The sequence below is a fragment of the Aplysia californica genome, unplaced genomic scaffold (genome assembly GCF_000002075.1).
Source record: "Aplysia californica isolate F4 #8 unplaced genomic scaffold, AplCal3.0 scaffold00157, whole genome shotgun sequence".
In the NCBI taxonomy this organism is placed as follows: domain Eukaryota; kingdom Metazoa; phylum Mollusca; class Gastropoda; order Aplysiida; family Aplysiidae; genus Aplysia; species Aplysia californica.
The window spans coordinates 113,200-126,069 of NW_004797427.1; the positions used below are offsets into that span (position 1 = coordinate 113,200).

Sequence of the window (12,870 nt, forward strand, 5' to 3'; positions counted from 1 at the left end):
CATCCCCACTTCGACCCACCTGGTCTGCCCCCTTCTTGGTTTGAGATAGGAAGAATGTAGAAATTAACCTGTTTGACAGCAACGCTGCAAAGATAATTGTATGAGCACAGCACAAGTTTGGTTGGTTTTTTTTTTTGGTTTTCTTTCTTTTTCCCGTTTTCCTTTCTTTATTTTTAGGTTGCGTTCGTATTTTCAAAGAACCAATGGATGCCATTTGTGCATGATGTAGATTGAATGATAAGTGAGCGCAGCACTGTGGTATGAAGCAATTAAGGAAAACATTGCTATGTTTTTTATGAAGTGCTTTGAATAAAGCTTATTAATGATAGCATGTATACGGTAGTAAAAGACAAGATTTAGAAGATGCTATTGTGGCTGAGTTGGAGTAACAACAGAAGTCTTGCGTAGTGCAGGGAATGTATGAAGTTGTCTTAACTTTTCTGTTCTCTTTTCCTTGTTTCTTCTGGTTCGATTATGTTTATTTCTAAAATACGGCAGCCTGTCACACGCTTATATATATGTATATATATTTTTGCTGCCAATTGGATGTTGTTGGGAAGGGGGGGGGGGGGTGTATTAAAAATCTTCCCCCTGCCTGGGAGATTGGTTGGCAGGGAGAAGTGTGAAGTGTGTTGTACCCTGTGATGTGTCAGTGTGTAACATCTTGCTTGCAGCACGTTATTTGTTGTATTTTTTTGTTTCTTCGTTCCTCACTTTTTTCTTCATCGTAGTTGTTGTAAAATGCTTATCTGCATTTATTGTGATAATATTCTTTAAAAGACTAAAATCGTGAGAAATGTGTGTTTTTTCTCCATTTTCATTCACTGAAATATTTAGCTGTTTCGGTACTTTAGGATTATATCCATCCATTGTTACATTTTAATGTCAGTATAAATACCAATGTTGTGAACGGTGCCTTAAATGCCTTTTTGCTGTGGCAACAAAATATAATGGGCTGTTCATTTCTGCTGATACAATCTGCTTCATTACTTGAAAATTGTTGTCTTTCCATTTCCTTGATAGATAACAAGGTGGAAACAAAATTGTTTTATGAGCTGTTAACAAAAGATATAGACAGCGAATTTGTCACAAATATAATAGTTCAGTTTTGTGATCCCAGATGTATTTTAGAAATGCTTTCTTTGGTTGTCGTAACGAGGTTTGATCACCCTTCCTTGTACATAAATGACTTATATTTTTCTTTCGGTTTTTTTTTCCTCCATTTATTTGAGTGGAGGAGGGTACTGCTGGTAAAAATGCCTTTTCTTTCAACTCTCCCGGTAATTTCTGTCTCTATTCACCCTATTTCGTGCCACTGACCATCTAAGGGGTGATGTATTTCCATAAGTTGTTCTTGATTAATGGCAGGAATTATTCCACCTTTATAAACCGTAACCAGGTTTACCTGGGGCTGAGTCCACGTTCTCAAACAAGGAGCCCGTTTCACCCGTTTCCCCCCTTTTATGGATGTGGTTTTCAGGCTTCTGTGCCCCCTTCTTTTTGTCTCCTGTTTCCGACTTTTGATGCAACCTATGTGTGTTTATTGTCACAGATATGTGATACAGGAGATGAAAAAAGTATTTTTATTCCTTGAGGTGTTTTTTTTTCTTTCCAAAATTCATAGCTGCCAACCAGTGTAGTATTAAAAAAAACCCCATGGTAAAATACATTTTTTAATGTCTGAATATGGGAGCTCTGTTTTTGTATCAGAAAATATGCTTTTGGTTTTCTAGCATTTCTGCACAGTCTAGAGGATGCTGTAGTAAAATTATGAACTTTCAAGACCAGATTTGCAAGTAATAATGGAATCAAAGCCCACCATAATAAGTCAATTTGAGAGATCTTTAGCTGCAGGTTTAGTTTGAATTAATTGAATACAGAAAAACAGTGTGAAGGGTTTGATTGGGTTGGGTGGTGTTATGTGGACAACAACTTCCATCTTGACCTGCCGCTGGGTACAGCCTATTTTTGCTCATTTCCAACAGTTAGCAGCAATGGGACTGGTTTTGCTGGCTTTTCTTTGCAGAGATTTAGACTGGAAAAAGTTGCTGTGTAAATGTAAAAGTAAAAGTGATTATTTATATAAATGATGGAAAGCCTACATCTCACAAACGTTTACTTTGCTGGCTGGTTCATTTTGTTATACCATCAGTTTCCTGGAGAACATAGAGTGTTGCTGTTGGTTGAGCACGTACATGGACCAATATATCTTGTTCCTTACGTTTTTTAAAAATTAAAAAAGTTATTGGGTTCCTTACGTTTGTTTGAATTAAAAAAGTTATCTGGTTCCTTACGTTTGTTTGAATTAAAAAAGTTATCTGGTTCCTTACGTTTGTTTGAATTAAAAAAGTTATCTGGTTCCTTATGTTTGTTTGAATTAAAAAAGTTATCTGATGCCTTCCTTTTGTAGCACCAAGACCGGCAGGTTGTTCAAGGTTGCACGTTCAAAATAAAAAGAGTTATCTTTCTCCTATACATTGGGACCATAATATGTTCTCATTGCGTGATTTTTTGGGGGTAAAAGACATTACGTAAAGAGTGAGACTTTTAAAAATGAAAAATAAGCATTTCGGCAATTCAAACATCTCACTTTGTTTGGTACTGACATTTTTACTACATGAGGGTTTATCAGTTTGCGTCAGCGTTTGATGGTGTGATATTAGCTGTTGTTTGTGTGTCGACTTTGTGCTAATAGTTTTGTGTGACATTGTTCTGTTGTGGCCCGTCGGCGTCCCCCTTTGTTCTATTCAAAGGATGGTTGGAGGGCACTACTAGTACTTCCCTCTTCTTTTCTTTCCCATTTTGTGGGGGTCTATAATTGTCTTGCTTTTTCCATGTTTGAAATGGCTGTTATTGTGTTGGTATGTTTCTCTTTTCTCAAACTTGTCATTGATTAAGCTGCTAGCTTTCTGGGAGTCCATTGTGTTTGAAAATAGCTAATGGGGGATGGTGCTTTTCTCAATTTGTCTGTTGTTTCATAAGATAAGTGCACTATCTTTCAAGTTGACTGGATAGAGGCCATAAGTAGTGCAGCTGACAGACAGAAAGAAGGGGGGTTCGGTGGCGCTGATGCGGAGAGTGGTTGGTGTGGTGGGTTGCTTGAGGTTCTTGTCATGTCATCTTTTTTCTTATGTGGATGGTTAGAGGGTCCCATGGTACGTCAGATTAAGGTCCTTGTGTTGTTCTGTCTTTCTATTGTTTCTTCCTGTCAGTTGTTTACTCTTTCCAAGCTCTACACACCTGTGATTGCATCAATGTGCCACTCTTTTTCTCAAACAAAAAAAAGCCCCCCAAAAACAGAATTGAAAAAAAAAACACCTCTTCTCCTGCGGGTGTTGGTTACTGCTGTGGTGTGGTTCCTCCTTCTGCTTCTTTCTTCTTCAGTCCAGCCAGTCTCTTAGTCTGTCAGCAGACTTACATACAAGTTTGTTGTATTAACCCTATCCGTACGTCTGGGGTCATTTTGTACCCCGGGGGTTGTGTTCTTCACATTTTAGAATACTTCTAGTTCGAAGATCTCTTTGAAACTTTCAGTATTTCTCAAAAAATCCTTTTGACAGACTGCTATGCAAAGCGTACTGATCAGATTACAGAGTAAATTTCCTCTTTGGAAAGTGAGGGCACAGAGTTCCCCTCGTCGTATGGATACGGTGGTAAAACACTACATATTGATAGAGTTAAACAGCTGTTTGGAGGTTAGTCTAGGTAGGGCTCACTTCTTTGCTTTCCTCTATTGTTTCTGCCAATTTGTCTTGATTTTACCCAGCGCTAAATGGGTGTGAGGATGGTTGGGAGGTCCCACTTGTTTCTTTTCTTTTTGTTGTCTCTATCTTGCTTTCCCCCCTGCACTAAATGACCATACCTGTTTCGATGAATGATATTATTTGACTGAGTTTGCCCTTTAGAAAATTTTTTACCCGCCGTTTGAAGAAACAGGTAGATCTCTTATACCCCCTCAGTCAAGTAAAGACCCTGACTTCGAAATAGCTTACTATAACTTGCATATATAGGTCCAGTATGACATGAGCACTTAGTGGAAACAGAGACAAGCACAAACAAAATCTATGTTTCGAGAGGGCTTGAATAATGAGCTCATGGTTAGTAGGAGTTTTGTTACAGACTGGTTATTTAACCTCTTTTCAGTTGCATTTCTATTAATATTATTCTCAACTTAATTCTTAACAAAATGACATTGTTATTCTCACAGGGTATTTATAAGCTGCTACTCTCTGTCTTGTTGATATACTTCTGTCCCGTCCCTCCTGTCATCTTTTGCTATTTCCCACCTCCGTCTGGTAATTCTTTTGTTCAAATGTTTCTCCACAACCAAATGTAAAGAAAGACGTTTTCATTTAAAATATGCGACGCAGACTCTCCCACATCTAGGAGTGTATTGAGGTGTGGTAATCTCCCTCGTTTTTTGTCTGTTTTTAAATTATTTTTTTTCTAGTTAATAGATCTAGTATTTCTCTTGCCAGTCACACACAGACAAGCTTTTTATGATGTTAATGTGATTCTTTCTATCTCTGTACCTTCCTTTGAAAACTATTTTTATAAATGAGTTCACATCTCTTGCTGTGTTATGTGGAGGTTTGATCTCTGTGTGCGCGGGTAGTTGGAAGGCACCACTTGTAGGTTCTACTTCTTTTCTTTCCCTCTGTTGTTTCTGTCTGTCTGTCTGTCTTGCTTCTTCCTAGCACCATGTGACCATTATCGTGTCGATGTGCTTCTCTTTACTCAAACCGCTGTGTGTGGATGATTGGAGGGCGCTACTTGTACTTCATACTTCTTTTCTTTCCCCCTATTGTTACTTTCTATATGTCTTGCTTCTGCCCAGCGCTTTATGACCATTACGGTGTTGTTGTGCTTGCGTTTACGCGCGTGTCTTGTCCTCTCAGCAGGTGACCCAGGAGCTACAGCGGCGCCACGACGAGGCACAGAAGCGACAGGACAGCGAGGCCATGCCCCCGCCCCCTGCCCCACCCCCTCTGCCTCCTGGAGAACACTACCACGATGGTTTGTACTTTGTCCTTCACGGCTACGAAATGTCCTGAAAAATATATAGAATCATTTTTTAGCAAATTTATTGAAACTTGTGATGTAAAAATGGTTTAGCTTTCTGAATTTCATATAATCTCCCGTTTTTGATTAAAAAAAAGAATTAAGGGCCTTTTTTCGGCGATATCACAAAATGAAATTCTGCATCCTCCGACGGAATGCTTGAGGCACTTAAAAAGAAGTACTGGCCCATCCCTAGGCAGAGAGACCCAAAACTTGTTTGGGTCTGGAGGACCTGCGGCGAACAGCAGCCTTCGCACAAGAGACTGGAATGTCCATTTGCAGATTAACAAGAAGAAAATTGTTGTAATTAGCTGAAGAGTCTGTCTTAAGCAATTTGTGAGTTTGAAATTTTAAAGTTAAATGAGTGTAAAGGGTTATAATAGGTCCATTTGAATCATCAATAGGTTTGATATAATTTATCAAAATCATCAAAAGGGATTAATGGTTTGTTTTCGTTTGTGATGGGATATGAGTTAAGAAAAGTATTTGTGAACAGCATGTTTGTGATTCAAGTTGCTCCAAGCCAGGTCTGCTAACGCGTATGTTCACTTTTTGACACCTTCCCACAGGAACAAACCCTATGATGAGCCCACACCCGGGGGCCAGTCCCTATGGACGGCACGGCTGGCCGGAAGAAGGAGGCATGAAGTCTCCTGGAGACATGCCCGGAACACCAGGTAAGTTCACCTGTATGTACATATGGAGAGAGGGAGGACCACTGCCAGTGGTGGAGTTGAGGTTCCTCACAGTTGTGGGCAGAAAACATGAGTTTGATTCTCCTGAGGGAGATTTTTGTTGAAGCTCCTCTCAGTTGCAGGCAGAAACCATAGGTTTGATTCTTGTGCAGGAAAGTTGTTTTTTTTAAATGGTGTATCTCCATCTTGATTCTAGAATACTGTATCTTGTTCAGCTAAGGTTGGCAGAGACAGGGAGGGTTGAAGCTGTTTGCCTCTGACATGATCTTAATCATGTTGGTCGGGGTGGAAGGCAACTACAGTCTACAGGCAGAACGGCTGCTGTAATGTCTGTGACCTGTTGGGATTGGTGTCGAGACTTTTTGCTGGACCTGGCAGATGTAAGAATCCAAACCTCACTTTTATTTAATTAAGAAGAATCTGAGATTTTTGCATTATATTTTTGGTGGCCAAGGGGTGGCAGGTTGATGTCTTGTCACAAATGAAGCCTCTAATTTCCAGACTTTTATTATATGTGTCGTTGATTGAAGGACGCCACTGGTAGGTCTTACTTTTTTACCTTTCCTGTTTTCTCTGTCAGTTTGTCATGTTTTTTCTCCACACTAAATGACCATTATTGTGTCGATGTGCTTGCCTTTTCTGAAACAGACAAATTGCTGAAAGTGGCATCCGCTTTCTTCCTTTTCTATTTTTTAGAAAGTATTTCGATTGATTCCATTCTGGTTTACACTGTTAATGTTTTTAAAAAAACATTTTTTTTAACCAGGTCAAGATGGTGGGGTCTTTTCTCCCAAAGGCAATGCCACCCCTGGATCTGGAGGGGCAGGTGGTGGGGTGTCCTCCCCTGATCCTTACGCCTTCCCCTCGCAGGGGGGTTCGGACCCGTTCTCCCCGTCCCAGGTACGGCCGGGCGGACCCCCGCGTCCTCCACAGCACAGACTGCCGGGCCTGCAGACGTTTGGCGTGTCCAGCCCGCGGGATGACGAGGCCATGTTCAACGCCCCAGGCATGAGTCCGAGAATCCGACCAAATACTGACCCTTTTGCGATGGGTGGACAGCCAGGGACGCCCGGACAAGACATGTTCATGGGAGGGGCTAGGAGAGCCTCAGGTATGTACAGGGAATATGAGAGGTTGTTACTGGTGTCACAGTTTACCTTTGATTGTGCTGTAAAACACTTATAATTGTGTTGCAAGTTCTGAAAAAAGCTTACTATAATCTTACTTCTTTTCTTTCTTACCTTTCTTTCTGTTTGTCTGTCTTGCTTTTTCCTGCAGGTAAGGGCGGTTGGTTGCCAAGACTTTACTTCTTTCCTTTTATTTGAATCAGACCCACTTCCTCTATCTTTGGGTGGTTGGAGGACGCTATTGGTTGTTCCTACTTCTCTTTCCTTCTGTTGTTTCTGTCTGCCTTTCTTATATTTTCCCTGTGGTGTTCTGGTGTGGTTTGCTTCTTCTTTCCTATCAAACATCTACCGTCCTTATCTCCCCTTCTTCTCTTTTATGTTTGTTACTCTCTTGTAACACCTTTAATCTTCTGGCACTCATATGACCTTATGCAGTCGCGAGTGCCGTAAAACCTCTACTAAAACCAAACCTAAATTGTGAATTGTGTTGATGTGCTCCTATTTTTTCTCATATGAACAAGCTCCTCAAACTTAACTGATTACGTGAGTGGTTGGCGGGTGCTCTGGTGTGGTTTGCTCCTTCTTTCCTATCAAACATCTATCGTCCTGATCTCTCCTCGTTCTGTTTAATGTTTGTTACTCTCTTGTAACACTTCTCATCTTCAGCACTTATATGACCTTATTGTGTTGTAAGTTCCGTAAAACTCTTACTAAAACTAAACTTTCCTAGCAAACATCTATTGTCCTTATCTCTCCTCCTCCTCCTCCTTTTTTTATGTTTGGTGTTCTCTTGTAACACCTCTAATCTTTTGCACTTATATGTCTTAAATGTGTTGCAATGCCGTAAAACTCTTACCAAAACAAATAAGCTGACCACAGCATTGATATGTCCATCCACAGAGCCAGGGCCTCGCATGACTATGCCACCACAGGCTGATGCCAGCGCCCCCCTGGGAGACTCGAGCCAGCCTCGACCCCCCAACCTTCCGTCCTCTGACCCCTACGCCTTCCCGCCCAACCAGCCACAAACTCCTGGTAAGTGCACAGTCAATGCACAAGGCGAGACTAGCAAAACTACTCTAAGATTTTTTCAAGAAATGAAGATGCATTGGAAGCTTTCAAGGCTCTTCTGCCGCTGTTTTTAATATAGTATAGAGTTTTATAATTTTACAGGAAAGCCCCAAAAATTGAAAGTAAAAATACATTGGCTTTAAGAGGATAAGGAAGTCATTATAAAAATTTCTAAAACAGAGGAACTCATCTAGGTTTGAAGTGAAAGGGAAATGAGGGGTTCTTTTCTTTAAAAAAAAAAAATTACTAGAAGATAAGCTGGAAAGAGGGATACCTTTTCTTCATTTCTTTAATTTTGTAAGGTATTTCTACATTATTAGAATCCGTATTCTGTGCATTTTTTTTTTGCACGTTTTGTACAATTTTTTTTTTGGTTTCATTTTCTGTAGGTGGTCAGCCAGAGGATAGCTTCATCCCGCCAGGGGCAGCAACTCCAGACCCGTACCACCAAGGCCGGGGGCGTGGAGATCAGATGTACGGAGTGGGCTCCCCTCAGATGCGACCTCCGCTGACACCCACGTCCATGGGTCCAGGACAGGGCGCCCCTTATCCAGGTTCACCAGTGCGCATGCCTGACCCTGGCTTTAGGTGAGTATTTTTACTTTTTACTTGTGTCTGCCACTTCTACCCTTTTGGGTGTCGCGTGAAGACTGAGACGTCTCTCTGTCGCCAGCCGGAGAGCTTGGGTCAGGGGGATGCCGTGGGTGGTTAATGTTTCCCTGACTCCATCTATCCAGGTCTTTCTCGGTCGCCTTCTAGCCATGTTGCCATCGAATTTTTGGATGTAGGCACGTTGTGCTGGATAGTGTGTTGGTAATCGTAGATGTCCGAACCATTTGATTCTTTGGTGTTGGATGTGATGCATGACGTCATTTGTGCCCACCATTTCTCGGATTACAGAGTTTCTAATTTTGTCTCGCCTGGTCTTGTTTATAGCTTTTCTAAGGCACCGCATTTCACATGGTGAGTGGGGCACTGAAAACACAAGTTCGATTCCCATGTGGGGGAGATTTTTTATTGAGTGTCTCTGTTTACTGGGAAGTCGTATTTTTTCCTTTTCATGTGTTGGTCCCGGCAGGCAGGGTCGAAGAAGCCTAAATTGTGTTGCTAGGGGTGTGAAACAGCTACATGTTTTTTTTTTGGCATGGTGTCAGTTGTAATGTTAACAACTTCTGTACCTTAGACCGACACCTTCCCCAAGGTTTCAACTCTATCCCAATTTCCCTCATGATAATGAGAAGACTTACCTGGTTCAATATTCTATTGTTAAGGAAAAAGGTTTTTTTGGGGTTGCTCAAGAATATTTTAAGATTTGCTTTGGTTATTTTGTTCTCTTAAAATAGATTTTAGAGAGACCTCAACACTAAAACATTACATGTGATGTTTTGGGAAAACACCATTCTTTAACAAACATACATACACGCACACACATACACACATACATTGAGGGATTTCGTCACTTTCAAGGTTTGTACCAAAAGAGTGTTCTGGCATAGCTAGATAACTTTTTCCTAAGATAAAGACTTAAAATATGCCACAATACATTCTGAGGAAGGGTGTGACCCTGAAGAGATGCAATGTTTTTATGTTGAGGCTTCCACAAAACTTAATTGTTGGCTTTATCAAATGATTGGGCCTTATTCTGCTTAGATAGCTAATTCTGTTTTAGTAGGAACTTAAAAGCGCTTTTTTCCCCCCCTTTAAAAAGACAATTGCGGATAATCCACAGGCATCCTTTGGCCCGGTCCAACAGCTTGCCGGATCCGTACAGCATGCAGATGGGCACCCCCCGCCCCCCGATGGACCCGTCGATGTCGCGCTCCATGTCGGACGTGAGCCCAGAGAACATGAACATGTTCCGTGGTGGCCCTAGGATGCCCATGCCTCCACACTCTGAGGTACGTCGCCTTTTCGTCCCTGCAAATACTTACCACCTCTCCCCTCCCCCCCTCCCTGTCAGCTGTGTGCAATGCCAGCTGCTGTTTCTTCTTTGCCTGTCATTAGAGTTCTCTCTCTCTTATTTTCTTTTTCTACTGTCAGTTTTGTTTTCTACTGTGAGGAAAGAGTTTGCTTCAGGTATTGCTTTAGGCGACAGGGATTATGATTAAGCCGCTGTAGGCCAGAGGAGTCGCATTGCGGGCGACAGAAATGGTGATCTCGCCATTGAAGGAAACAGGAATGGTGATCTAGTTGTTGTAGGTGACATGAATGGTGATCTAGTAGGTGAAGGGAATGGTGATCTAGCCATTGCAGGTGAAGGGAATGGTGATCTAGCCATTGCAGGTGAAGGGAATGGTGATCTAGCCATTGCAGGTTAAGGGAATGGTGATCTAGCCATTGTAGGTTAAGGGAATGGTGATCTAGCCATTGTAGGTTAAGGGAATGGTGATCTAGCCATTGTAGGTTAAGGGAATGGTGATCTAGCCATTGTAGGTTAAGGGTGTAGTATTCATGCTATTGTAGATGGATTGAACATTTTGTGTCAAGGCATTTGATGTTGGAAAAGAGGCAGTGGACTCGGTATGGAAAGGTTGTTATTCACCATTTGTTTCCAAGTGAAAGAGCACAGAGACGACTCAAACCTGTTGATGCTTTGAGAAAATTGGATGATGTTGTCGTAATACCAGAAGCAAAATCTGAGTCACTTTTTTTTTCTTTCATTTCATTATGCTTTTATTAATCTGGATCTATATTTTTACACTGTTTTAGAATATATTTATTATGGTTTGGGTCTGTTCTTTTTTTTTTTACTCCCCCCCCCTCGTTTGTTCACGTTCTGTCGTTTGTTGGAGCTCCTGTACAAGATTTTAGCTCTTTTGATCTTTAGTTGTTGTACCCACAGAACTAGGAATAGGGACAGGAGTAAGGTCATTGAGATGGGTTAAGAGTTGTTGTTTCACTTGTATGCGTGCAAGATACATTTTTATTTTTTTAGAAAGCTTGATGAAATGAGGAAGTTCTCAACTCCTCAACTATCTGTAGAAATGTGGGTGAAATGAAATGATACTGAATGAATGCTATTGCAGTACATCTACAGCTGTAAGCAACCTTAATAATAATGATAATAATATAGGGAACATTTTTTTCTTACCCGCTGAATACCAGGACATAGCTATGACACGTTTGTGTCAAAAGAGGGTGCATTATTCCAAGGTTTGACTTGACCAATACTGGGTCGATGGTGCTGTAAAACACCTATTCCGACAAACATTTGACTGCACGTCCTTTGAGTCACTTAGATGGCGTGTTATTTCAATGACTCTGTCTGCCCTTCATTCCTAGTTCTGTGGTTTCTTCTTCAGGCGTGTTGTTACCATGGCGATGCCATCTGCCTCTTGTCGGTAGTCCTTAACCGTGTCGTGTGCGTGCGTGCTTGTGTTTGTGTTTGTTGTTTGTGCATCGTTCTCTGCTTTATTTAGATTGGCTCCTCCCACGAGGCGGGACTCCAGGTTGGTCTTCGTGAGACGAGAGAATACCCCGAGCTCGTTGTAGTCTGTCACTTTTTTCCTGTGATCTGTTTTTTTGCTTTATTTCTGCCTGTGCAGTAATGTGTGCCTGTCGACTTGAAGTGTGGGATGGAAGCAGTTTTCCTGTTGAGAAGAGGTTACGAGTGTGTCGTCCATCCACACCCTGAGGTGTGTGATGTGAGGTTGTCGTTGATGACCAGCGTAGATTTTTATCTGCCTTTTAACAACATTGAGACTAGACAGGCCCCCATCTTTTGTCAATTCTGCAGTCTGTGCATACTTTGTCACATAATAATTTGGCTGGCAAAAGAACAGGTCTCGTGACTCGGCTCTCGAATAAAGATTAGCTTGGAGTGGCATTCAATGCTGAATGAAAGATAAAAAAAGTAATGAATGGGTGTTGGGGGAGATGAATGCTCATTAAACACCCCCCCCCCCCCCAAGAAATAGCTGTGTCGTCTTTTTCTCGCCCTGTTTTGATGAGAAGGATTTTTTCTCCCTTTTGGCCAGCTCTGAGTTAGGGAAGTAGAGAGTTGTGTGTGAGTTAGGGAAGTAGAGGGTTGTATGTGAAGACTGCTTCCATGGCACATCATGTCCTCTGTGATGATCATCTACTAACATTTAACAGTAGTGGAGTGTGCCTGTACGGCTGCATCATGGACATAATGTTCTGGTCTGGTGTGGTTGTCCCTTTTCTGTCTTGTCTCTCTATCTCTCTCTCAATCTCTCTCACTCTCTCTTTGCGTGTCTCTCTCTCTTTCATCTCTCAATCTCTCCTTCAAGATATTGACCACTGCTTGGCAATTGCTGGATCTTTGACCAGTGCAGAAAACCAAAACTCACAGGGCGGGGGAGGGGATTTGGAATGATAAAGATGTAGGATCTAGCAAAGGTTAATAGAAGAGAAAGATAGAGAATGGACTATTATTCATTGTCTCTATTTCCTCTGCTGGGATGTTTGCTGAGAATGAAGGCATCACCTAAATGTTATGAGATATATGGAATGAGATTGGTGGAATACCCCCCTAAGCTCTGAAGAAACGGGACCACCAAAAATCAATATCCATCACCTATATAACTTATCCAAGTTGGCAGAGAGCCTTGAACACAAGCTAAAAAACGAGTTAAATAATGGCTTGTTTGTAATGGAATTCCAGGCCGAAGGGCTAGAACCCAGATAGTTGCTGAATCGGAAAAGTAAAAGTACAGTAATTGAAATCGGGGTTGTCAGTATTCTAGTTGTTCATGACACCAATTGCGCTATTGGCATGATTTGTAACAAGAGTGAGTGAAGCCGGCGTGAACGAGTAGGGTGGGTAATGTAGAGAAAGGGGGAATGGATAGTCATCACATCACAGAAGAGAGTTCTGCATACTTTCTTTTTGTGAAGAGGGAGCTGGAACATTGAAAGGGGGCATTCTTGAAAAAAAGAGGTCAGTATATGGGGGG

The 12,870-nt window shown here is 41.6% G+C and overlaps 1 protein-coding gene across 1 annotated transcript in view; it reads left to right on the plus strand.

The window, feature by feature from the left end:
* Positions 1-12,870, plus strand: part of LOC101851495 (histone-lysine N-methyltransferase 2D) — a gene marked incomplete in the record, with an annotated part of 133,213 nt that overhangs the window by 55,254 nt on the left and 65,089 nt on the right. Inside the window, 6 exon segments of the mRNA XM_035969573.1 lie at positions 4,899-5,016; positions 5,631-5,738; positions 6,523-6,867; positions 7,784-7,918; positions 8,344-8,542; positions 9,684-9,852. Coding sequence (XP_035825466.1) covers positions 4,899-5,016; positions 5,631-5,738; positions 6,523-6,867; positions 7,784-7,918; positions 8,344-8,542; positions 9,684-9,852 — 1,074 coding nt within the window.